Source organism: Notolepis coatsorum, assembly GCF_963971535.1.
Source record: "Notolepis coatsorum genome assembly, contig: SCAFFOLD_228, whole genome shotgun sequence".
NCBI lineage: Eukaryota > Metazoa > Chordata > Actinopteri > Aulopiformes > Paralepididae > Notolepis > Notolepis coatsorum.
In genome coordinates, this window is record NW_028169331.1 from 145,552 (window position 1) to 173,408 (window position 27,857).

General features: G+C 43.7%; 1 protein-coding gene across 2 annotated transcripts in view; it reads left to right on the forward strand.

Annotated features, from left to right (window-relative positions):
* Window positions 1–27,857, forward strand: part of LOC311248738 (chloride channel protein 2-like) — a 154,980-nt gene that overhangs the window by 96,682 nt on the left and 30,441 nt on the right. The window contains exons 16-18 of one of the 2 annotated variants that reach the window (XM_084339569.1): window positions 3,157–3,268; window positions 4,585–4,658; window positions 23,534–23,572. In XM_084339569.1, coding sequence (XP_084195695.1) covers window positions 3,157–3,268; window positions 4,585–4,658; window positions 23,534–23,572 — 225 coding nt within the window. The remainder of the gene's footprint in view (window positions 1–3,156; window positions 3,269–4,584; window positions 4,659–23,533; window positions 23,573–27,857) is intronic. The other variant, XM_084339570.1, reaches the window with a different exon arrangement.

Genomic DNA, 27,857 nt, shown 5'->3' on the forward strand with positions numbered 1-27,857 from the left:
CTACTATTATTTGATCCAAAATATGATAATACAAAAAAGCTGATTAACCATCTAATTAATATTGATTTACCTCTTTCTCTTTCTCTCTACCAATCTATCTTCCTCTCTCTCTCGCTCTCTCTACTACTATTTGATCCAAAATATGATGATTAAAAAAGCTGATTAACCATCTAATTAAAATTGATTCACCTCTCATTCTCTCTATCTACCTATCTATCTTTATCTCTCTCCCTCCCTCCCATCTTGTTGATGTCTCATTCTTCATTCTCTCTCAAACTCCGGGGCCTCTCTCCCTCTTTTTTCTTCTACTTGTTCATTCTGTCTGTTTCCCCTTTGATTTGTCTCGATCGTATCTGTCCATACTTTCTTAATGACTTCTCGGAGTGAGAGAGAAAGCAAGTAAGAGAGAGAAAGAGAGAAAAACGATCTTATAAAGGAGGTGTGTGAGAAGAGTTATCAACTTCAGTGGCTCCCAAAATGGGTGCCTTGGCCCCCTGGTGAGCTGTGGTAACAGTCCAGGGGTGCTGCTCACAATCTGCTCATTTCATGTTCTAATTCTATATAATACATTTTACCACACAGCTTGTAAAAACTTGATTTGATTACAGGTTAATACGCTGATTAAAACATAAATTGTAAATAATAATAAAAAATGTCATATCACATTGAATCCGCTATAGGGGAGAACAGGGTTGGTTATCACACGGGTTGGTTGTCACACTCATTATATCTCGCCACCAGAGGGCGGTGTCCCCAAATGTTGGTACTGAAATGTTCAGAATTGGGATCAGAGGTCACCTACATATTCTCTGGAGTACTTTATGTGGGGGTTTTCAACAGGCACCCCCAACATTGGCCATTTTAGTTTTCGTTTTTGAGGACTGCATACTTTTTTTGCAAACCAAAATACTATACTTTAAACTTATACCACTTATACTTATACCACATACATGCTTTGTCTCTTTTGAAAGATGACATTCTGAAGTTTCTGATACAATAAGGAAAACTCACCTTTAGTGCTAATGAAATAGAGCAGCGGTTCTCAAACTACGGGTCGCGACCCAAAGTGGGGTCGCGCATTGGCAAAAAGAAAAAAACTCCGATCGAGTTTTCCACCCGGCAGCTGTATTTGCCATGTCTCGCCCCTTCATCAATGGAGGCCAACACACGTATTCCAATACACATCTCACTACACCCTGCGCATTTATAATCACGGGAGGGGGGTCTGGTCTTTTGTGTGTAACCTGGAGTCACAAAGGATATGTTTGTTGTCAGAAGTGTTGCTGGTTGGCCGCGGAGAAGAAGCGCAGATTTTCCTTGCAGACAAAAACAACACATTGGCAGAGAAATGTGGCTACAGGCTACGATTACAGCTCTGGGATCAGTTCAGCTCTCCCTACACAGTATTAGCTGCTATTTTGGCCACTAAAGCCCAAAGATGAACTAGTAGAATTATCTACAAATGGGTCACTAAACACACTAGTTTATTGCCAGACCTATCTCCACACTGCGTTATAGCACTGTTCCAGTGCGCACACAGTGAACAGAGTTTGAATGTCCCTCTCAAAGAGTCCTGTCAACGTGCGTATGTTGAGAGAGAGCGGGAGAGAGAGTGATTAGCTTTATTGTTGTTAAATATTGTTATAGCCTATGCCTGTGTGTGTTTTTAACTCTGCTAAATTACCATTTAATTTGTAATATTCATAATATTTTATCTAGAAATGCAGGGGATGGTCAAAAAGGGTAATGCGATTAATTGCGTTCATTTATTTTGTAAAACGTTTTTACACATTAACACTTTGATCGCCATGGGTTAAATTCATAATTTACCATCCCTCGCCATCTCTATTTGTCTATGGAGAAGTTCCCCTTCTTTGCAGGGCTATAACTTTTTTAATTCTATTGCTAAATTGCCATTATTATGGCCCATTCAATGTCCTATATGTATTGTTCAGGGTGTAGCAACGTTAAACTTTTTCATTCACATATTCATACTAAAATATGGTCTAAAGTAGGGGAGCTCCAGTAGCTCACCACGTACCGCAAGTGCTATTTCAGCGCCGTGGACAACCGCGCTCGCGCGGATCTGGGGCTGAGCGCGTTCGAATCCCGGACGCCAGCCGTGCCTTTCCCAGAGTGTCTTTCCCCCCCATCTGAACCCTTTCAGCCTGCTTCTGTCGGTCGAACTTGACCAAGTATGAGTGCGATGAAAAAGCGATAAACGCTAAAAAGAACCAGCTGACTGGTCAAAGTTTAAAAAAAAAAAATATGGTCTAAAGTATAAGTATGTTTTTATCGTTTTCTGCAGCTTTCTTCAGAACGTGATTTATAGCCCTAAATGCATTATATTGATGATCAAATACAGTTTGGTAGGAATCTGTGCGAGATAAAAAAATTTCAACTGGATGTGCTTCTAGGAGTTACTACATATCATCTGATGATGACCGGATGGGTGGGGGATCGTTTATAATTCCGTGGGCAGCATTAGATGATTCATCCAGAGTGGGTCATATGTTCATCATAGCAGTTTATATGGAACACGTTAGAATATAACGCTGAATCTTACCGTGGCTTCCTCGTGCCGCTGGCAAATGAGCGTGGAACAGAATTTTTTCTATTATGGGATGGAGAAATGCCCGATCCATTTCCAGGTTGTATAATAGTATATACGTCCAAATCATGTTGTTTTTTCGAGTTATTTGCACCGATCGATGTTCACTGGGTCAAGACGGAGTCTCTCTAACGATAGCGAGTGCCCGGACCACATATGGATGAGCACTACCGGTTCAAAGGGTCATTTCCGGTTGGCGATCTGCCGATCGGCCACCAGATGGCGCTCTTGAACCGCTAGAGAGTTGAGTGGAGCTTTGCAGTGTGTCTCAGGGCTCCGGAGGGGAAATATGATTTCGATCACAGATTTTTGAAATATTGACATCAAAGACGAGTTACGGCGTCTTCGGCAGAATGAGCATGGCTAGGAATGACGTCTTAACTCGTCATCGGCGATCATAGTGTTAAGGTTTTTTAAATCAATCAACAACAAAAATATGTGTGTTATTAACTACACACACAGATGTGTCTAGTGAAGTGTTGGTATCAGGTTGATTGTGTGGGATTTTGAGTGTAATTTATCTAAGTGTGTGTGTGTGTGTGTAGATCTCCACAGAGGAGTCATCCTTCAGCCCCACCCGTACCGTCCCTCAGAAGCCCCTCAAGCCTGCACTGAAGAGGGCTTCAGTGGTGGACCGACCCACAGAGGTCCCCATCAGTAAGACACACACACACACACACACACACATCCCCAGTGATTGCGCAACCACTTAACACATGTCAAAAATATGAATTTTGGAAAAGTATGGATAACGAGATGGACACAGATATTTTTTTATACTCATGCTCGTTATTATGGAGAAAATGATGGGGTGGAAAAAGTCCCATTTTATGTTATGTGCTCCACTGGCGCAGCGCTCTCTGAGCTATGCAACACAGTCATCGTTCATCTACGCTATTCCCCAAGCCTGCTGTACAAAAGGGGGGTGGGGGGGGGGGGGCTGGGGGCTGCATTTCCTTCAAACCTCCGCAACCTATACATCAAAATGAAGCTTAGAACCTGTAGTAGTTTTTAGCTGGATGATTTTATTTTCTCCATTTATATAAAGAATTTAAAAAGATAGGGCGGCTAGGTGGTGCAGTGGGCAAGGCGCTCACCACCAATGCAGGAGACGCTGGGTTCGAGCCCAGCTATCCGCATTGCTATCAGCTTGGCTGGTCGTTCATACTAATACAATTGGCAGTATTAGGGTGTGGGAAGCTGATGGGTGGGGATCGGACGTTGTGGACAGCGACTCCTACAGGTCGGTTGGTGCGCCTGCGCAGCAGATTCAGGAAGCGACGGGGGCGGCGTGCCCTCCAAACGCAGACCCCCGACGCTGAGAGATTGCGCTGTGCAGGTGAAAAGATGCGACTGCTGCTTCCTCGAGTACCGGAGGGGACACGTGATGTAAGGCTTAGTCCACATTGCAGCCGGCTTGTGGGAGGCATGGCCTAACAACGTTCGAGACAGGGGAGGGTAGAATTGGACGATACGAAATTGGGATGAGAGAAAAATAGAAAATGCGAGAAAAAAGTTGATCAAAAAATGTATTAAAAAGATTTTAAAAATCCATATTATTGAGAAGCTATTCGCTAGATTGTGTGGTCCTCGTCTCTGTAGCAGGCAGCAGGGTGAGACACATGCCATCAAACTCTGACATGGAGGCAGGAGGAGGCGTTAGTTAGGCAGATGAAAGCCTTGTGTCTGGCAGGTGGATTTCTTTCAAACCGCAGCAAACTACACATCCAAATGAAGCTTAGAAATGAGGCTCAGACGTTTTTAGCTGTATGTATTAATTTCCTCCACAGTCTCATCAAGGAGGAGAGTGGTATAGGAGCTAGGCAGATGAAAATATCGCATGGCAGCGGGTTATACCTTGTATCTCAGTCAATATTCATCCATTTAAGATGTAAAGCCGTCATATGTTTGGAATTTTTCATGTTTAGTATAGAACGATGGATTTAATAGATGGCTGCCTCTCTCTCTCACAGCAGTCCCCCAGGATAACTCTGGTAATGCCTTAAAGAACCTTTTCTGCACCAACCCAGAGACTGAAGGCTTGGAGGTGAGACAGCTCCACCCCCCCCCCCCCCACACACACACACACACACACACACACTCACACTCTCCCATGTACACTCACAGAATCCTACCATACCTCTCACACCACCAGACTTTACACTCTGCCTCTCTCACACACACACACTACTCATCTACCTCCATGCAGACAATCCCTCTCTCGCTGCTCTTTCTCCTGCAATCTCTTCCAGTCGACTAACGTCCAGTCCTCCACTCTTCAAAGACATTGATTTATCTCTCGCTCTCTCTCGCTCTCTCTCTCTCTCTCTCACACACACACACACACACAGCTCAACTGCTGGGTTGGTTATGGAGTGTCGGCTGTGTTGTCTTTTCCACAACATAGCAGTAAAGCTGTGCACCATTTGAAATGCTGTTTTGTGCCGACGTTGAGATTACGTCTCGGTGAAGTTTGTGCCATCGTGGAGGAGGTGACTGCCGACCCCAAGGTTGTGTTAACATTGTGCTTGTTCTCCGGGTCCTGAAAGAACAACAACGTGGAGGCGCCTGCGACTCCTGAGTTCAGGAGGCCGCCCAAGCGCGTCAGGATATCTGTTGTGGTAAGACCCACCAATCAGAGCCCCAAATGCCTGGAATCCGCCCCGGCAACTGGTCCATCAGTCAATCAACCAAATCGCCACCCTGTCATCCGCTCCAGGGGCTAATTCAATGCCGATGGACCATGATCAGGTCTGGGCTGAGCCAGACCGATCTGTGTCATCGTGCCAGACATGTTGAACACCCTCCTCCCTGTCCAATTAACCCCCACTGACCTTTAACGACCTGTATTAGGTGATCTGATTGGCATTGTTTAGGATCCTTCTAGTATAACGTATTCTCATTGGTCCAATGGTCAGTAGAGGTAATGGATAAGCACTTGACCACCGAAATACCACACCTCCAAGAAGTCACAAGCTAGTGCCTGAAAACGACCATTCACCATTCGTTGAAATTATCTAAATATTATTCAAATGGTCAAAATAATCTGTGGTTGTTTTGAGATATGGTGTGGTTTGCGGTACGGTCAACTTCTCAATAGGGACAAGGTTGTTCAACCTAGCATGCTGTGCTGTCCATCATCAGCCATGTCACCCGAGGCATCCAATCAGTGACTGCCTCACAGAGAGGGGGTGGGGCCTGTTGAGCCACAGCCTACCCTCTCGATTGCTGACTGTAAACCCTGTTGCATCTGCAATAGTTTCAACAGATGAAATGAATGGAGACTAATTCCAACGTTGTAATTCATGGATGTGTGTTGAACAGTATACCTTCTCATCTAGAATTGAGAGTTGTTTTTCTTTTAACAGGCATTTTGTGGGAAACTGTCCACATTTCTTCTTTAGTAACCCTAACAACCACTTGTTTACATTGCTAGCATTTGCCCTTGAAACCAATGGGTATGCCTACCACTGTCTTTAAGCTACTGTAGCAAGTTGGCTTGTGACAAGCAGCACCCACTGGTTTCAATGAGGAATTCGAACAATGTTAACATGCTGTTGTTCAGTGGATTGAAGTGCTAATACGCAATGAAACTGCATACATCATTTGTTTTGTTTTGAAAGATTTGATATGTCGTAGCCATACAAAACCCAGCTAACTCGCAGGTTGCTTGGAAACGGGGGGGGGGGGGGGGGGGGGGCTACAGGTGTCGATGGTTGTACCGTGGTGCAGGACACTGGAACAAGTGGATGTTTGCTACAAAGCTGCTGGTGGCATTACACTGTATGAAAGTGGTCAAAGCAGCAACAAGCAACTGAACAGTGACGGGCGTCTCCAAACGTTATTACACATCACATATGACATGGTTACACATGGAAAAAGTCTTCCCTTACCGTGCAAGTGCCTACACTGTTGAGAAACACTGTAGCAAACCCATTTCAAGCCAGCCTGTGTCATCTGTATGTGCAGTCATTTCAACCCATGCTTTTTAAGAGTGCATTGTTGGCATGGGAATGACCATGAAAGGAATTGGGGGTCGGTGATTCACCCCACGCATGCACACCGTTACATACGATTAAGAATGATAATGATAATGATAAATCGGCACATCTGTTAATTAGGAGGAGGCAGGTATGTTAATGTCAACGACTTCCTCGCGATGGACGACGAGGCAGATTAAATGATGCATGAATAGAACTCTGTGAGAGATGGGGGGGCGGGGGGTGAGAGTGGGGAAGGACAGTGATGTAACCGGCCACTAATCACCGGTGACCACACACCCTGCATGTCGCTCCAATGGAAACGGAACGTCCAATCGAGAAGAGAAAAAAAAGATTCTCTGATACATGATGATCCGATATTTTTGCATGTAAAAAAAAAATAATAATAATAATAATAATAATAATAATGACAGAACGATCGAATATTGAATATCGCCACTCACGTTGTCCAGAGGGCCTCCAAATCCAATCATATTAGGTCTTGAATATCATCATCATTATGTCTTTAATTTAGCATCCGTGATTCCCTCCCGAATATCCGCTTGTGTCCGATTATATTCAATGACACAGGAACCAAATGTTTAACGTTGAGATTGTACCGTCGTTTCATTCACCAGGAGCCCCCGCCGAGCTTGAGAAGCTACTTCTGGGTGAGCATATTGTCTGTTGTTGTCACGTGTGATGTGGGTTATGAAGATGACACGCGGCGTGGGGCTGCACCGCCAAGTGTTATTGAGTGGGGCGTTGGTGCCAGGCTATTAGATGTTATGAATGGTTCATAGTCACGGCTCTCAGGGGGTGTATTATTTGGTGAAAAATTTAACGGGAGAAATTAGGTTTGTGTGTTTTTGAGTGTGTAGGCACATAGACACACGCGCGCGCACGCACGCGCACACACACACACACACACACACACACACACACACACACACACACACACACACACACACAATCAGAGAGACATTGATGTGTAACATAGAGAGTAGTGTGACTCTATTATTTGGAATAGGCCTGTTTGCAGCCGATTTATATCAGTGTCTTTTAGCACCGATTAACATCTCTACTCAGTACTCACTGATTCACCATCTCTTCAGAAATGTATTAAGAAAATGTTGTTTTGACATTCACTGAAAGGAGACATACAGTATTATTAACTATTTTATATTACTTCCTTGCATCTGTGGAACATGTTTTGTTGGATTTTCCTGTGAACGAAACCAGTCTAAATCTCACTTTAATGATTTCTTTCCGAGCACCACTTTCTTCCCTTGTGTTGAACCCCCACCGTCTTTGGTGGATGTGTCACACACCATATCTTAAATGAATTATTTCCTTCCCTGCCAGGCTACCAGACAGCCACTGTGACATCATAGAGGATAAGCAATTCTGAACAGCTTGTTTAGGCTTGTTAATCTGAAGACTTCAAACCCTGGCCAAACCGTGAGGAGTACATTATGTCGTTTTTCCCCTCAGCCAAAACTGACAAACCCAGGGGTGTATGGGTAGTGTAGAGGTCAAACCACTCACCTGCCACCGCTGAGACCCGGGTTCAATTCCCGGTTACTTCCAAGGAAACTATAAAAGAAGGAAGGGTCGTCACTTTGAGTTCAACTGACATTCAGTTGAATGAGATCAGCCATCTCTTCTCGTCATTTAAACGGATGTCAGAATCATCTGCAATTTGTTGCGTTGTTAACTAGTTTGATATATTGGTTAATGTATATTTCCTCAGATAGCTTGTATATTTAGAATTTTAATACAGGCTTCAATATAACTGAGACCGAAGTCTGGCACCAAGCAGAGCATAGAACTGACGTAATGACTTACTGTAAATCAAATCAAATAATTTATTTGTAAGGCCCGACAACACATGTTAATGTCCCCATGGGCCGGACACGTCTTCTTTAAACAAGTCAATAAGAAACATCACAATAAATCAAGAACAAAACAAAAACACCATGAAGTCCAATTTTTTTTTAATAAATTAAATAAATGAATGCAACACTCCCAGACATACCCCACGCGAAGGTAAGGAAAAACTCACAAAAACCGAGCAATAGGGGAAAAAAATGCACCACAGGCAATGTGGAGGAGAGAAACCTTAGAAGGGTCGTTCAAGGGGGGATCTCCCTTCTTAGATGTCGGTGATAATAAAACAGGCGAAACAGTTGATAAGCATGCACACATGTGTAATGAAACACCGATAAGTGCATGCAATAGCAACTGAACATTTTGAAAGATTGAAAAATAGAGCTTCCTTCCTTTTTATAGTTTCCTTGGTTACTTTTTTTTTTTATATACTTTTTCTCCCATTTTCTATTTTTCTCCCATCCAAATTTTGTATTATCCAATTCTATCCTCCCCTGTCTCGAAACGTTGTTAGACCATGCCTCCCACTGGTCGGCTGCAATGTGGACCAAGCCTTGCATCACGTGTCCCCTCCGGTACACGAGGAGGCAGCTGTCGCATCGTTTCACCTGTACAGCGCGATCTCTCAGCGGCGAGGAGTAACGTGTGGGAGGCTCACGCTGCCCCCGTTGCTTCCTGATTCTGCTGTACAGGCGCACCAACCGACCTGTAGGAGTCGCTGTCCACAACGTCCGATCCCCACCCACCGGCTTTCCCACCCCCTAATACTGCCAATTGTATTAGTATGAACGACCAGCCAAGCCGGAAGCAACGCCGAGAGCTGGGCTCGAACCCAGCATCTCCTGCGTTAGTGGCGAGCGCCTTGCCCACTGTGCCACTTAGCCGCCCCGTGTTCCCTTGGTTACTTCTGGTTTGGTCAGCTGTTCCAACCAACACAATTGGCAGTGGTCACGGGTGGGAAGCCAGTGAGGGTTGAGAGTCCTGATCATTGCAACAGCAACTCCTACTGGTTGGCCTGTTCAGCGGGGAGGGGATCTGGGGGGAGACGGCGTGAATCTCTGCATGCGTTACATTCTCCCAGTGAAACTCCTCGCTGTCAGGTGAAAAGAAGCGGCTGGTGACTCCACACGTATCGGAGGACACATGTGGTTGTCTACACCCTCCCCAGACTGACAGAGGATAGCGCAACGACTGTGACACACACACACAGGAAATTGGCATAGCGACAAAATTCGGGAGAAAAGGGCAACTACGGAATTTTTTTTTATAATAATAATCCATAAACCCATTTTCATAATGTACGCCCTCTAACATTATATATAAACCAGGAGAAGAGTGTGTACAGATGGTAGGTTAATACTGCATTGGATTTCTTTGTTGGGGTGAGGGGGTTACAGGCATATTTCTCATTATTGCCTTGCGATTGGCTAATTAGCAATAAGCCCCTGTGTGTACATGAGTCTGAATGTATATTTGTGTGCGTGAGAGAGGGAGTGTGTATATTGTAAAGTTAGTGTTTAGCTGTTTGTTTCTCCACAATTATATTGTCGGCAATCTGTGTATGTGTGTGTGTGTGTGTGTGTGTGTGTGTGCATGCGTGTTAATTGGAAGCGCTGCTCCAAATCCATCGGGGCTATGGAGGGCCCCCCGAACATCAATATGAACAAACGAATGTAGGAAGGTATTTTCCATAAGACTTCCGACTCACACCCACACAGCTCGAGGAAGAAATTACACCGCTGCTGCCTCCTTGCATCCTTCCTCCCCCTCCTCTCTCTAGAGTCTGCTTCTCCCTGTGTACATCTCTTTATTTCTCTTCATTATTTCTGTGTGTTTTTTTACTAACATTCAGCTCTTTATACGGTAGCTGTCTCTCTGCCCCTCTCTTTCTCTCTCTTTCTGCTCCTGTCTTTTACTGTATAACTTTTCTCTCACCCTTGACTCCTTCTCTATGCTCCCTCTCTATCTCCTCCTGTCCTCTATCCCCTCCTCTCTCTCTCTCCTCTTATATAACTTTAAACTTTAGTATTACTGTGAATCCTTTGCACACACCAATTGGATTACTATAGAAATATTATGTGAATCACTATAGGAATGTAGCATCTCTACGGTAAAACCACAGAAATACTATAGAGATTCACTATATAGATTTCTATAATATTCCACGACAGAAGCACTCTGTTCTTAAGTCGCGACGTATCGACCTTCCAGTAAACGGTTTCCTGCGTTGGCTGAGGCTCTCATCTTTTCAACATGCCTCAGTCATGTGGTGTCTTAGATCTGAGTCAATAGATCTGAGTCATAAAAATAAATGTTGGGGTATGCTCTTAGTCATTTATCTCCTGCTGTCTGGGGTGGAGCACTTGGCCCCGGACATATATAAAATATGGCGTCAGACTTAACAACCGAACAGTGAATCACTACAGAACGTCTGGTAAATCTCTACAGTGAAATTTTTCTATAATCACTACAGTATTTCTGTGTTAAATTGAGGCACCATAAAATGCATTTTGCAGGTGCTGAAACGCCAGCACCCAGTCACATTTAACTAGAGTGGCACTCAAAGACGCTACAGCACACATCCACCTGTAAGCCTGCCTTCCTGTCGAGCACGTTAACTCATTGACCGCTGGGAATTAGTCGGGCCCCGTTCTAGTACTGCCACGCTTTAAAAGATAGGAGTGCGTCATTTTGTTTGTAGAGCTATAACTATATTCTATATTATAGCTATGGATACAATACTATGGCCCATTTGACATCACCTATCTATCATTCAATATGTAAGAAAAAAGAAAAAAAAATCCATCCATACGTTCCCGTGTTATACCGTGGTGAATATAAGTATCGTTATAGCATGGTCTGGGGTAATTCCCGAAATGCTGAGTTATAGCCTTATACGTCAATTCTACTATAAACGTTGCCGTTTCTTGCCTGTACACACTACTATTCCCAAATCACATCTATATCATAGGTATTATGTTCCATCATGAATGCATGAAATGGGGGGGGGGGGGTCGTTTCTGATTATTTGATTGCCAGTAACGGCATTCGTATTGAACACTAAAAACGCTTATCAGCCCGATCGGTATAAAAGCATTGTACGATCAAGCAAAAATTTACGTCAGATAGTCCTTACCTGTGATCGGGAGTATTCCAAAAATAGTATTCCAATTGTTTGATCGCCATCTGGTACATCCGATGTCCATTTGGCCCACGGCATAACCCACCACAACATATGGATTGGGGATATTTGACGCACTTCAATGGAACCGGGAGAACCGCTCCATTCGCCCGACAAAGAAAAGTGAGCCCGGTGACATTTGACCATTGCACAGGCCAAGATACAAGGTTTCAAAGGGTGCTCGATACCGCCGTCTAGCTGGATGCGGCCGGTATTGCACTTTGGCGATCTCAGACTCATTCCATATGGTAACACAGAGGTCCCCGGATGAATAATGGAAAAAAGGAAAAACGTTCAAATAACGTATATATACGTGGTTGGCGGTCAACAGTTGTCGGCCAAACACGTATATAAACCAAGTAGACTAGGGAGACTCGTTATAATTGGGCGATCTCGGCTCAGCATGTAGAGTGGTCGTCTGGTAAGGAAGGTTCCCGGTTCGATTCCGGCTCCCCCCGACAGTGCGTCGGAAGTGTCCTTGAGCAAGACACTTAACCCCTAACTGCTCCTGATGATACATGCCGTCAGTGTGTGAATGTGTGAGTGAATGGGTGAATGTGAGGCGTAAGTTGTAAACCGATTTGGATACAAGTGCTATATAAATGCAGTCCATTTACCATTCCAGTTGGGTGGGCCGAGTGGACACGGCTTGCGTTAGAAATATATATTTATTAATTGTTTTGCCATCTTAGTTCCCCTCCACTCCCCTCCTCCTCTCTCCTCTCCCCTCCTCCTCTCTCCTCCCTCCTCCTCTCTCCTCTTCTTTTCATTGTCCTCCTCTCTCTCCATGCTACCCCCCCCCCCCCCCCCCCCAAAAAACACCATTCTCCATTCTCACCAGTCACCACTCACTCTTCACCATTCACCCAAATGAGGTTGGAATCCCGGATTAGACCTGTAAGGCATATGAACCTCATTTGTATGTGAGAGCCGCCCTTATGCTCATGAATGAAACAATGTGGGTTAGGGTTAGTCTTCAATTATTTAACTCGCACGGAGGCAGATGAAACTCTGGGGTGTCTCTGCGCCAAGCCATTATCTGTGTACAATGAGGTAATACACCTCAGGTACTAATAACCTCACACCCCATGTGGCCAAATTACCCAGGTGTCCTCCATTATGTTAATTAGAGCAATAAGCCACAGTGTCTCACGAAAATAGATTTGGGGAACGTACAGATCAGTGCATAAACAGTTCAAGGAGAAATACAACGATGATAGAAATAACCCCAGTAGGTTTAACTATACCAGCGGCAAAAATAAAGCGGCATAATTGAGAACAAAAACAAAGTATTGTATACAGTGTGGGCGACAGTGGCCGGGAGGTATAGCAGTCGTCTGGCAATCCGGAGGTTATCGGTTCGATTCCCGCTCCTCCCGGGTAGCGTGTCGATGTGTCCTTGAGCAAGACACTTAACCCCTAATTGCTCCCGATCAGCAGGTTGGCACCTTGCATGGTTGCCTCCGCTGTCGGTGCGTGAATGTGTGAGTGAATGTGTGAGTGAATGGGTAAAAATGTGAGTAACAAATTGTAAAGCGCTTTGGATAAAAGCGCTATATAAAAAAAAAGCAGCCATTTACTATTTATACAATACATACTGTAAGAGCCTATGGTGCGAGAATTAATTAATTGTTCTTAATTGCTTGCCTGGATAAATAAAGGTTAAATAAAAAAAAATGAATCCCACTTAGAAATAGGGATTACACAAGCAGATTCATCTAGCCTCAAGTTTCAAAGTTGCACTGTTAATATCACCACTTCAAAGTCCGATTTGACATCCCTCAGATTCTGGGATTCTCTTTGTTTTCTATCTTCAGTAGAGTGGCGTGTGTTGAGAAAGATATAGACGGAACTGTCCTGGGGCGCAGGAATAAGATATGTGAATTCTTGAAATGGGTGGCATTCCCCTTTAAATCTCCACACACACACACACACACACACACACACACACACACACACACACAAGGCTGTGAAATATTGATGCAGGCTAAATGACATCAGTAGTGAGTCTCAGAGAAGTGATGGCGTCTGGCCTCTCGTTCGCTCCCTCGCTGGTTTTCTCATTATTGCTGTGCCCCTCCCCCCTCCCTTCCTTCACTCCGCACCGTAACGCCTCCATCCTTTATTTATGACTGCATCAAGTCCCCCCCCCCTGCAATCTTTCTTTCCTTCTTTTTTTCATTCTATTCTCTCGCACTTTTTCTCAGGATGTCACACTAAAGACTGCAGACATCAAACACATTTCTTTCTTCCTTCCTTTTATTGTTCCTTCCTTTGTTCCCTCATCCCTTAGAACACACGCACGTACGCACGCGCACACACACACACACACACACACACACACACACACACACACACACACACACACACACACACACACACACACACACACACACACACACACACACACACACACACACACACACACACACACGCGCGCGCATGCAGTAAGCAAGTAAGCATCCACAGTTGATTGCTAGTGTGGATGGAGGGACAGGCATTGATGGCGGTGTTAAGTGTGTGTGTGTGGGGGGGGCTTTTTCACAGCCCCCCCCCTCCCCCTTCCCTGAATTTAATTCTGAGAAGAAGGCATTTGGCCCTAACACACCAATACATCTAGGAGTGCAAGGCAGAGAGATGGAGAGAGGATGAAAGAACCAAGAAGGATGGCGAGATGGAAAGAGAGAGGGAGGAAGAAAGAGGCAGAGGAAGAGCTGGATCTTTGTGTTTATCAGCAGATACAGTATGCTGAGTGTGGAAGAGTGTGATGTCACATGTCAGCAGTCAGAGAGAGAGAGAGAGAGAGGACAAACACAAGAGAGAGAGGGAGAGGGAGAGAGAAAACACAAGAGAGAGAGGGAGAGAGAGAGAGAGAGAAAACACAATAGATGGAAAGAGAGAGAGGGCAAGCACAATAGATAGAAAGAGAGGGAAGACAAACATAATAGACTGAAAGAGAGAGAGGGCGAGTGACCAAACAGTCATGAAAGAAAGAGGGATGAAGATATTAAGAGAGAGTTAGGAGATGGAGGAAGCTGTGTGTGTGTGTACACATTTGCAGGTGCATGCTCACAGAGGCTGGATGAAAGAGAGAGAGACGGAAGAAGAGGATAAGGAGGATCAGCTTATAATTAATGAGATGGAGGCTGTGATAGAATGGATGAGGCAGCGAGGATGTGATAGAATGAATGAGGTATAGCGGATGTGATAGAATGAATCATGTGGAGATGCTGTGATATAATGAATGAGGCAGAGATGCTGTGATATAATTAATGAGGTAGAGAGGATGTGCTAGAATGAATGTGGTAGAGAGACTAATATAATTAATGAGGTAGATAGACTGTGATATGATGCATGTGGTAGAGGGGGATGTGCTGGAATTAATGAGGTAGAGAGGCTGCGTGATAGAATCCATGAGGTAGATAAACTGTGATATAATTAATGAGGTAGAGAGGCTGTGATAGAATGAATGCATTTTTATTTGGGAATTTGTCTTTCTGTGTATCTTTCCTCTTAGATACTCTACCTCTTCTTACTATACACATATATTCATATTTTTTTTTTTTTTTTTTTTTTACCCTTTCCTTGTACAGTGTCCTTGAGTCTGAGAAAGGCACTTCTCTCTTAAAATCCAATTGATTATTATCCAATTTATTATTATTATTATTATTATTATTATTATTATTATTATTATTATTATTATTATTATTATTATTATTATATCATACACTCACTATGTATCTCTTCTCTTAGATACCATACACTCAGTATGTATCTCCTAGATACCATGCACTCACTCTATGTATCTCCTAGATACCATACACTCACTATATGTATCTCCTAGATACCATACACTCACTCTATGTATCTCCTAGATACCATACACTCACTATGTATCTCCTAGATACCATGCACTCACTATACTGTATGTATCACCTAGATACCATACACTCACTCTATGTATCTCCTAGATACCATGCACTCACTATACTGTATGTATCACCTAGATACCATACACTCACTCTATGCATCTCCTAGATGCCATGCACTCACTATGTGTGTCTCTCCTAGATACCATACACTCACTATACATACAGTATGTATCTCCTAGATACCATGCACTCACTCTATGTATCTCCTAGACACCATGCACTCACTCTATGTACAGTATCTCCTAGATACCATACACTCACTCTGTGTGTCTCTCCTAGATACCATGCACTCACTCTGTGTGTCTCTCCTAGATACCATGCACTCACTCTGTGTGTCTCTCCTAGATACCATACACCCACTCTGTGTGTCTCTCCTAGATACCATACACCCACTCTGTGTGTCTCTCCTAGATACCATACACTCACTCTATGTGTCTCTCCTAGATACCATACACTCACTCTGTGTGTCTCTCCTAGATACCATGCACTCACTCTGTGTCTCTCCTAGATACCATACACCCACTCTGTGTGTCTCTCCTAGATACCATACACTCACTCTGTGTGTCTCTCCTAGGTATCATACACTCACTCTGTGTGTCTCTCCTAGATTCCATACACTCACTCTCTATAGCTTAGATACCATACACTCACTCTGTATCTCTCCTCCCATCCACAGGATACTAACACTAACCCATCCACAGGACACTAACACTAACCCATCCACAGGACACTAACACTACCCATCCACAGGATACGAGCGATCACTGAATGGCTTGATTGAGTATGAAAATGATGTGAAACATAACTGTGAACTTTACAGTCAGCAAATCTCACACCTATTGGAGATTTTGGACTGACCATCATCAAAACACAGAATGAGGGAATAGACTGTCCTGACTGAATTCGGTCGTTAAAGAACCCAGGACGCCTATCGTAAAGAGTAGGGGGTTACCCGACGTTCCTGGCCAAATTCCCAATCAGGTCTGTGCCGGTTGCCAGTGTACAGTATGGTAGCCATTGAGCCTGCGTAGCCCAAGGTTGGGTGCTACCAGTGGTGGTGAAGGAGGCAATTTCCCTAACTCTACGGAGTGTAAAGCGATTTGAGTCTGAGAATAGTGCTATATAAATGTAATGAATTATTATTATTATGAATTAAGACAATTTCTGTTTGCTTTTCCTTTCATTTGTCACCCGTCTTTGGTGTATAGTGAGGTGTATGTGTGGTGTGCGTGAGCATGTGCAACGTGTACAGTATATACTTATGTGCATGTGCACTGGAATACTGTGTGTGTGTGTGTGCCCGTGCGGGATCCTATTCCCTGCTGACCTAGTCCTGGATCCTTGCCACTGATCAGCCCCTCGGACGGAAGGAAAGATTGATCGCTCTCCGGGGGGAGGAGAGAAGGGGAGAGGGAGGGAGGGAGGGAGGGAGGGAGGGAGAGAGGGAGAGAGAGAGACACTAATCGCTCAGTGGACACAGAAGCAGCGTAGCAAGCAATACAGCTTCATTCTCCCTGCTGTCAGCATTCTGCCTTCACTGCCCGACTCTCTCTTACACACACGTTGTCATTTACTGTATTAACACACACATAATTATATGAGTGTACTCACACAAAAACCCATTCCACATACCGCTGCTGGCGGGACAAAACCTCATAACTCCAAAAACCCAACTTTTCAGCAGATGAAAAAAAACGAACACAGATTTGAGGGTGAATAGAGTTAGGAGGTTTAGACAGATGATCGGTTTAATGCTTTCCCATTGTTTAAACTTTGTAAAACCCACACACACATATGGAGGATGATCTACGGAGTTGATTTATATCAAAAAGAAAATCTTTAAAAATGGAGTTATGAGGTTTTGTCCCGCCAGCAGCGATACATTCATTCATTCATTCATTCATTCATTCATTCATACAAACAGTACACCCATACATACAATACATACAGTACACTGTACAGTACATACATACAGTACACCATACAGTACACCATACACTACATACAGTACACCATACAGTACATACATACACTACATACAGTACACCATACACTACATACAGTACACCATACAGTACATACATACACTACATACAGTACACCATACAGTACACCGTACAGTACATACAGTACACCATACATATTGCCATACAGTACATACATACAGTACACCATACAGTACACCGTACAGTACATACAGTACACAGTACATACATACAGTACACCATACAGTACACCATACACTACATACAGTACACCATACAGTACATGCATACACTACATACAGTACACCATACAGTACACCATACAGTACATACATACAGTACACCATACAGTACACCATACAGTACATACATACAGTACACCATACACTACATACAGTACACCATACAGTACATACATACAGTACACCATACACTACATACAGTACACCATACAGTACACGTACAGTACATACAGTACACCATACATATTGCCATACAGTACATACATACAGTACACCATACAGTACACCGTACAGTACATACAGTACACCATACATATTGCCATACAGTACATACATACAGTACACCATACAGTACACCATACAGTACATACAGTACACCATACATATTGCCATACAGTACATACATACAGTACACCATACAGTACACCGTACAGTACATACAGTACACCATACATATCGCCATACAGTACATACATACAGTACACCATACAAATCACCATACAGTACATGCATACAGTACATACAGTATATACAGTACACCATACAGTACATACATACAGTATATACAGTTCACCATACAGTACATACATACAGTACACCATACAGTACATGCATACAAAATAATATAATAATTTAGGACCTGCTCAGAGGTCATCAATCGGCACGCATGCGATTAGTCTCTGCGATTAACCCATCCCATTGTCCTTCCAGCCGGGAGCAGACGGGAGCAGACAGGCGTCAACGTGAGCCGCGCCAGGGGACCAATCCAAGTGCTCCTGTCCGTCTTCATCAAGGACGCCACAGCGTTAGCGATCTTGTTGTTGTGCATGTTTTTCCATTGGGTTTATCTTATCAGGGGGGAAACCCTTTGCGAGCACGGGGAGAACATGCAAACTCCACACAGAAAGGCCTGGGAGATACCCCACCTGGGTAACTGGCATCATGGAAACCTGGTCCCCAAGCGGGAATCGAACCCTGGACCTTCTTGCTGTGAGACGACAGTGTTTGACCGCTACACCACCGTGCCGCTCCACATACAGTACGCCATACAGTACATATATACAGTACACCATACAGTACACCATACAGTACAGTACACCATACAGATCACCATACAGTACATGCATACAGTACACCATACAGTACATGCATACATTACACCATACAGTATATACAGTACACCATACAGTACATACATACATTATATACAGTACACCATACAGTACACACATACATTACACCATACAGTACATACAGTACATACATACAGTATATACAGTACACTATACAGTGCGCCATACAGTACACACATACATTACACCATACAGTACATGCATACAGTATATACAGTACACTATACAGTACACCATACAGTACACCATGCAGTACATACAAACAGATCACCATGCAGTACATGCATACAGTACATACAGTACACCATACAGTACACCATACAGTACATACAAACAGTACACCATACAGTACACCATACAGTACATACAAACAGTACACCATACAGTACATCATGCAGTACATCATGCAGTACATACAAACAGTACACCATACAGTACACCATACAGTACATCATGCAGTACACCATACAGTACATACAGTACACCATGCAGTACATACATACAGTACATACAGTACATACATACAGTACACCAACAGACATGTGGACACGTACAAACATGCACGTGTATTACTTTACACTCTCTTCCCACATAAATGCACATGTACACACACACACACACACACACTCATATGCTTTCTCTCACAAATACACACATATGCTCTCTCTCTCTCTCTCTCTCTCTCTCTCTCTCTCTCTCTCTCTCTCTCTCTCTCTCACAAACACACACACACACACACATCCATCCATCCACCCACTTCCATCTAGTGCCACTTATCCACAGATGCATATTTACTCTCTTAATAGACTCCCTAATCTTTCTTCAAGCACCTACTTTGCACAGTCTCTCGCTCTCTCTCGCTCTCCACAATATGGTATTCCTGTATGCATGCAGATGTTTGCTTTCATACAAGAAGCAGCAGCACAGTTTTGACTCCAGCCATATGACAGGCAGCATAGAAGGTTTTGTGCACTTTATAACTTATGCCTCACACATTCACTCTCTCTCGACTCACACACACACACACACACACACACACACACACACACACACACACACACACACACACACACACACACCAGGTGCCAAACAGCTCATCAGGAGCAGTCAGTGGTTGAGGACCTTGCTCAAGGACACTTGCACGCTGCTGGGTGGAGCCAGAATCAAACCGGGAACCTTCAGATTACCAGACAACTGCTCTACCTCCTGAGCCATGGCTGCCCCCCTTGATTTGTATAGTTTTCTTGTGTTGAATGTGTGGATTTCCTACGTCAGAAGTGTGTGTGTGGGTGCACGTCTGTGCGTGTGTTGTTGACATTCATAGTGTCCTTGGTTTGAGTGACAAACAAAACCATCAACAGACAGACACCCATGATGAATAACCTCAGGGGGTGTGATTGTGTGATTGTGTTTGCGCATGCACTGATGCAAGTGTGTGTGTGTGTGTGTGTGTGTGTGTGTGTGTGTGTGTGTGTGTGTGTGTGTGTGTGTGAAAGCGCATTGCCTCATCACCTCCATGCACATCTAGCTTTCATAATCCTACAGTAAGGCCCCCCAGCCCCACGGCAACAGTTGTTAGGGTTACCGACAGGTAAGCCGCCGCACCATAGGGGTAAATGATCCCAGGGCTTTAATCAGCCCCCGGGTAACATATGCACATGCACACACACACACGCACACGCACACACACAGCAATTCATTAAAGCGTTCATCATCAAAAAGTGAAAAGATTCACTCCACTAGCTTTAGCACATGGATAACACTCTTTAACACCCCTCCCCACACACACACAGACCAGACCACGTGAGCGGATCGGCGCGGCCGAGAAATCCGCTCTTCGCTCTTTAAAGCTTGGTCCGCTCCGCTAATCACTCATGTTGACCCCGCCCCCAAGTCGCTCTCCGCTCGCTCCCCGCTCACCTTGAATCGAGCGCTCCCCGCTCCCCGCGCCAGATCGCTCGGCAGTTTTTTTTCTTCTTTTTTTGGAGCATGGTGTAAATGAGCTCAAACTACAACAGTCTACACCCCCTGGGCCCCTTAACAATTGTTTGTATTGAGCCGCATTGTAATTGTAGCCATTCTGCAATGTTAAATAACGTTGTTTATCCATTCACTATCTCTATTAAGCGATGATAGGCTAGCCGAGCCACAATGCTATGGTCGCTGCCATTAACGTTAGCATGTAAGCTAACGTCAACAACAATGGCGTCGATATACTTTTTCTAACTAGAGTGAGTGTGGGCGTCTCTACAGTGACAAAGCCTGAACGAACAGCCTATCACAGGTTCACCCTTCTCATTGGTTGAAAATGGCCTTCATGTTTGTACATCGCCATCTGTTGCTTTGGCATTGTACTGCATGTATATATTACATCAGTGTTAAACCACTGTGAGCGGCCTGGAGTGGATTGGAGCGGAGGAGAACTCTCGCTCCGGACGTCGCGCCGACTCATTTTAAAACCCACTCCTCGCTCACGTCAAAACCGGCCGCTCCGCGCCCCGCGCCGCTCGCGCTCCGATCCGCTCACATGCACTGACACAGACACAACCATGCACAGCCAGCAGCGGTATTTAACTCGCTCGTACACACACACACACACACACACACACACACACACACACACACACACACATGCAAATTGTGTCTCAAGACTACAATCCATACTTTATTCCACTCAGTATTTTTCCTCTGGTTTTTATATCCAGTCACATGTCCCTTTCTCCTCACTCCCCCTCTCTCTTTATCTCTCTTCATCTTTCTCTCATGCTCTCTCTTCATCTTTCTCTCTTTCTCTCATTCTCTCTTCATCTTTCTCTCCTATATTTCTCTCCATCTTTCTTTCCTTCTCAATCGTTCTCTCCTCTTTATCTTTCTCTCCTCCTCTACCTTTCTCTCATTCTCTCTATCTTTCTCTCCTCTATCTTTCTCTCCTCTATATTTCCCTCCTATCTATCTTTCTATCTTCTCTCTTATCTTTCCATCTTCTTTCTCTCCTCTCCATCTTTCTCTCCTTCTCTATCTTTATCTCCTCTCTCGCTATCTTTCTCTCCTTCTCTCTATCTTTCTCTCATCCATCTTTCTTTCCTCTTTCTCTCACAAGAGTGTAATAGGAACAAAAAAACGTCAGCACCTCGGACAGCGCCAGCTGACACAGACTGCAGACTGGGAGCTGTGTGGCTCTGGCTGTCGGTGCTGAACGGACAGCTAGCATTGCTCCCTTGATCCCCTTGAAGCACTGCTAGAAGTCTGGGGGTGTGGGCCACTGGGCACTCATTGTAACAACAGCACCAGCACGGAAAAATAAATGTCAGAATTCATACATTCATTCATTTCAGTATGTACTGAACAGTAGGCTACAACAGTATGTAGTATGATGTACTGAACGGTATGTAGTATGTATGATGTACTGAACAGTATGATGGGCAGTATGTAGTATGATGAACAGTATGTAGTATGATGAACAGTATGTAGTATGATGAACAGTATGTAGTATGATGAACAGTATGTAGTATGATGAACAGTATGTACAGTAGTATGATGAACAGTATGTAGTATGATGAACAGTATGTAGTATGATGAACAGTATGTAGTATGATGAACAGTATGTACAGTAGTATGATGAACAGTATGTAGTATGATGAACAGTTTGTACAGTAGTATGATGAACAGTATGTAGTATGATGAACAGTTTGTAGTATGATGAACAGTTTGTAGTATGATGAACAGTATGTACAGTAGTATGATGAACAGTATGTAGTGTGATGAACAGTATGTACAGTAGTATGATGAACAGTATGTAGTGACATCTCTCATGTTGTTTGGGGCTCCCTGGGTAATTGGACCCCTGGAGGTCCCTGGACCCCACGTTGGGAACCACTGAGTTGTAAGGACTCGGAGAACATTCCAGATCCATCATTCATCACCATCATCCGCTCCTCCGTCTCACACGTAACCTCCCCACACTCATTAATGTAGTTCCTGGTCTTAGACGCTCCTCATCCATCTCTCCACGTCCATCTCCTTCTGGGCTGTGTTGGATGTATTTCTGCTTTATTAGTTACACCATACATGGGTAGTTATACGAGTGTTATTGAAAATGTGTGTGTGTGTTTCGACTGTCCTGTGTACTGCATGGTGTTTGTATGTGCATATCACTGTAAAAGAAATGAAATATATATAATTATAATAATCCCATTGCAGCATTGGCTTGTTAAAGTCGAATCTACTAAATTAACTGAAATATCACACATATTTAGTTGATTCACGCCAACATTATGGGAAATGTGCTTAGCATCAGACAAGAAGATGGATACCAATTTCCTCTTGGTGCTCTCCCGGAGTTTTAAGCTAGGCTAGCTGATCCATATTCGCTTCCATTCATTTGTGTTAAACTAGGCTAGCTTGCAGCCGGATAGCTTTCTACTGAACACTATTTGAGACAACTAATAATTGTTTACAGTGTGTGTATTTGTATGGCCGAGAGAATGTTGGTGTCTGCGCTCTTGTTTGTACTAGTCTGTGTCTGTGTGTGTGTGTGCCTGTGTCTGTCAGTGCTGACCCTTCTCCTCTTCCTCCCCAGGATGATGGAGACGTAGAGGACGACATGACCATCAGAGAGGTGAGATCAACAGCCAATCACAACACAAGACCGCCAAATACCAGTCAATGAGTACACAGTAGCCACACCTCACAGCCAATCAGCCAATCATGAGCCAGTAGGACTCGAAGCCAATAAAATATGCACATGTTAGGATTACAACCTAGATCAATTACTTCTTCACCCAATGAGGAAAAAGGTTGCTTGCGCCAATCACAGAACAGTTAGACTTCACCACCTAACAGAGGTTATAATGTATGAATGATTTCATTGAATACAAAATATCATATGGATTTTGTTTTAGAACCTTTTCGGATGAACTAGTAGCTGCAGCTGATTGGGGCCCCAGGCCCTCTATAAAATGTTAGCCTCATGTCAGCCAGCACTTCTTAAGCCCAATTTACACACATTCAAGTCTTTCTGCCACACGTTTAGGGCCCCAGGCCCTCCACAACAGTGCTGACCTGCATCGATTGCCCCTTGCAAACCTGAGTTCCACACATTTTCCATGTTCCAAACCCTTTTTATTGTTATTTTGACCGACAAATGGACCGAGATACAGATTGCTTTATTATCCTGTTGGAATACAATACATAAAAAATGCCTGGGGGCGAATTCACAAAGGATTGCACGGTGCTAATAGCACCCTTAACTGTGCACGATTTACACGTGGTATCTGCTCCGTCTTTGCACGCTATTCACTAAAGATATTGCGCGGATGAGATACTAGCGCAAACACGCCCATAGGTGTACAATTTGCTCCTGATTTGCTCCAGCGCAGTTTGCTCGTGGAGCAGTCTGCACCTGACAGCGCTGTTGGCAAATATCAGGAAGGGGGAAAATAAACCCAAAATGAGGCATAGACATAACAGTATTTTTCACCATTAGTATTCAGTTTATTTCGTATTGTATTTAGTTTACTTCGTAATGTATAGAGCTTGCTTAATTTGTATTTTCATGACACATTGCATCCTTTGTTTTTGTCACTATCTTTCGTTATTGCATATGTTTGTCATGTCCTATTCCTATTCTATTTGCTTATAATTATACTATATTCTATTGTGCTATATTTAATTTAGCTTGTATCCCATTTAATTTAATTCCACCTCCGTTGGCAATCCAAGCTGCCACATTTGGATATCCCAACTGCGCTCAGACTGGGATATGAGATGCCAAATGTGTTTCTTGGCTGCAGGTGTCGTGTTCTTGCCATTCAGTTGGGCAAGATGTGTTTGGACCTTGTCCGCCAGGACCTCCAACTTGCGATCCAGATGCCAAATGTATTTATTTAGTTTATTCAGTATTGTTTTTCGTTTATTTCGTCATTGCATTTGTTTGTCATCCACAATTAAATTATTTTGAGCAGACCTGTCCATAGTGCTGAATCTTTATACCAAATTTAAGCACTGTGCCAGTGAAGATATTTTCTAATTTAAGAATATTTTGAGTGAGAAAGTTGTATTTAATGTTTAGTTAAGATAATAGAACCTGCATTATCATATACTCCAGAATAAACTTTTCATTTGCTGTGTTTCCAGTGTACCCATCGAAACGTTATAAATTAAAAGTTTATTCTGGAGTATATGATAATGCAGGTTCTATTATCTTAACTAAACATTAAATACAACTTTCTCACTAAAATATTCGTAAATTAGAAAATATCTTCACTGGCACAGTGCCCGATTGTACGCCGCCTCTCCAACCTTAGCAGGATTACGCACGGCAAGTGGACCCAGGGAATTTGGCAACCACATTCGTTATTATATTACTGGTGTTGCACACTACCTTGAATACGTTTGCTTCCTATTTCTAAAAACATTCATTTTCGCTTGGAGGTACAATTGGAATGTGAGTGCAGTCAATAATAATAATAATACATTTGATTTTACATTTTAATTGAGAGGCTTGACTTTTATTTTAATCTCCCACACCAGCTTCTCAAGCTGATTCTAAATGTCCTCACTGAGAGGGTCCAGCAGGTCTTTGTCAATGGACAGATGTCCAACATGTCGATTTCTAACACTGGCTCCCCCCAAGGTTGCGTTTTGTCTCCCCTCTTATTTATTATGTATACGGACAGCTGCAGATCGCTTCACGACCACAGGCATCTGGTTAAGTTTTCAGATGACACTGTCCTTGGATCCCTACTGCAGCGCTCCGAGACGGATCATGGACCTGTACTTCACGACTTTGTGAAATGGTGTGATGAGAATTACTTGGACCTCAATGTCTCTAAGACTAAGGACATGATAATTGACTTCAGACACAACTCTGATCATCAAGCCAGTGTAGCTAGTGTAATTCACGACGAGGACGTCCAGATTGTTGAATCGTACAAATACCTGGGAACTGTGTTTGACTGTAAACTGAAGTTCAACTTAAATACAGAGTCCATTGTTAAAAAAGGTCAGCAGAGGATCTACTTGCTGAGAGAGCTGAATTCTTTTAATGTTTTATTGAAAGCCTCTTAACTTTTTATTTTATCTGCTGGTTCAATGGCCTATCTATTAAAGATACAGCCTACAGTATATTGTGAAAGTGTGCTCCAAAATAATTGGAGTAAAACAGAGAGACCTATGTTCTCTTTGGACGGACCAGGTGGTCAAGAAGGGGATGAGCATCACAAATGAATCTCTCCACACTCTGTCTCAGCGGTTTTCGCTGTTGCCTTCTGATTTCGGTCTCGCTTAAATCAAAAATGATATTCTCCTTCGAAAGATTCTTTCACGGGCAATTACTGCTGCCATGATCACCTTTACATTTACATTTATTTACATTTAGTCATTTAGCTGACGCTTTTATCCAAAGCGACTTACAAGTTTATGTGTTTATGTGATGCTGGCTAGATGTGCTTAGTTACCACCAGATCTCTGAAGATGTAAAGAGCGTCACTTTAACTGCGCAGTGCAATTTGCACCGGCCTTTGTGAATTGGGAGTGTTTTTGGATGAGGCTCATTTGCATAGAAAGGGGAACATGTTCCGCCCATATTATCTCATTTAAATCCCCGCAAATAGCATCGGACGCAATGCTGATGGAACGCAGTTACCACCTCATTTCACCATTGCGCTTCCTTTGTGAATAGCAAACTGTGTTTCAGAGCTATTTGCGCCGGCATAGCGTCAGAAAAATCCTGCGCAATTCGCCCCCCCTGGTGTACATTCCTCATTATTGCACACATTTGAATATTTCAGAAAGAGCAAACATTCTGTGCAAGGCCTCTATTCTCTTTTTAATATATTAGCTTCACTAGCAACTTAAAACCCAACCTGAGAAACAATAAATAACTGGCTGGAGGTTGTGCAGCCAGTCACACAGAGCACCAGGCGCAGGCCTCTCGGCTTCCCAGCGCTGATGGACAGATCCTCCATATTCCTCAGACGAGACAAGATTACCTGCAGTCTATATTTTTGGCGATGACATCATTCATAATTGATTCATCAATGGCACCTCTCATTTCCTCTCTGTCATCTCACAGATCACTTTCTCACCCCGACCCCCCCCCCCCCCAGCCTCTCTCTCTGTGTCACACATACGTCATCCCTTTCACTCCTCTTCTCACCATGCTCTCTCCCTCCCTCATTCTCTCTTTTGCTGTTCCTCACCTTCTCCCTCCCTTCTTTTCCCTCTTCTCCTATCCCTCTTTCCTTGGCCTGTGTCTCGCTTCCTCCTTTTTTCCCACTGCCTTCCTCTCTCCTTCCCTCCATCTCTCCACCCTCTTCTTCACCTCTCCTTTCACTCGTTTCCTTACTCACCTCCGCTTCTCGCCTCTTTCCCTCACTGCTACTGTCTACACCCTGCTTCCTTCCACCCTTCCTTCCTTCCTTCCTTCCTTCCTTCACCCCACCTTATTCACCTCCCTCCCTCTTTACACTAGGGTCAGATTGTCATTGCTAAAAAGTGAAAAAGCAGCCAGGTTTAATTCATTACCCACATTGGGAAGACAGAATAGCAGCAGAGTGAGTAGCAGCAGAGTGAGTAGCAGCAGAGAGTGAGTAGCAGCAAGTCATATCTCCACTCGCAAGTCGCTGCTTAAAGACGTTGACTAGTCTCCCCTCTTGTGAGAGCAAACGGCAATCTGAGAGAGCAGATGTCCTGTGACATATTTTTCAGTAAATTCCTACTGCATGCACACAAGAACCACCTCTTTAAAGTCATTGCACGTTGTTGCCACTTCATTTATGTTGCTTTTACCTCCAAAAGAGCAAACCTGTCCTTTTAAGAGCCAGAAATCCAGCACGCCTGGTTTCTCTAATCCTTCCACAATGTGTCCCCTACCTTTATATACCTCCTCCGGTTCTCCTCCT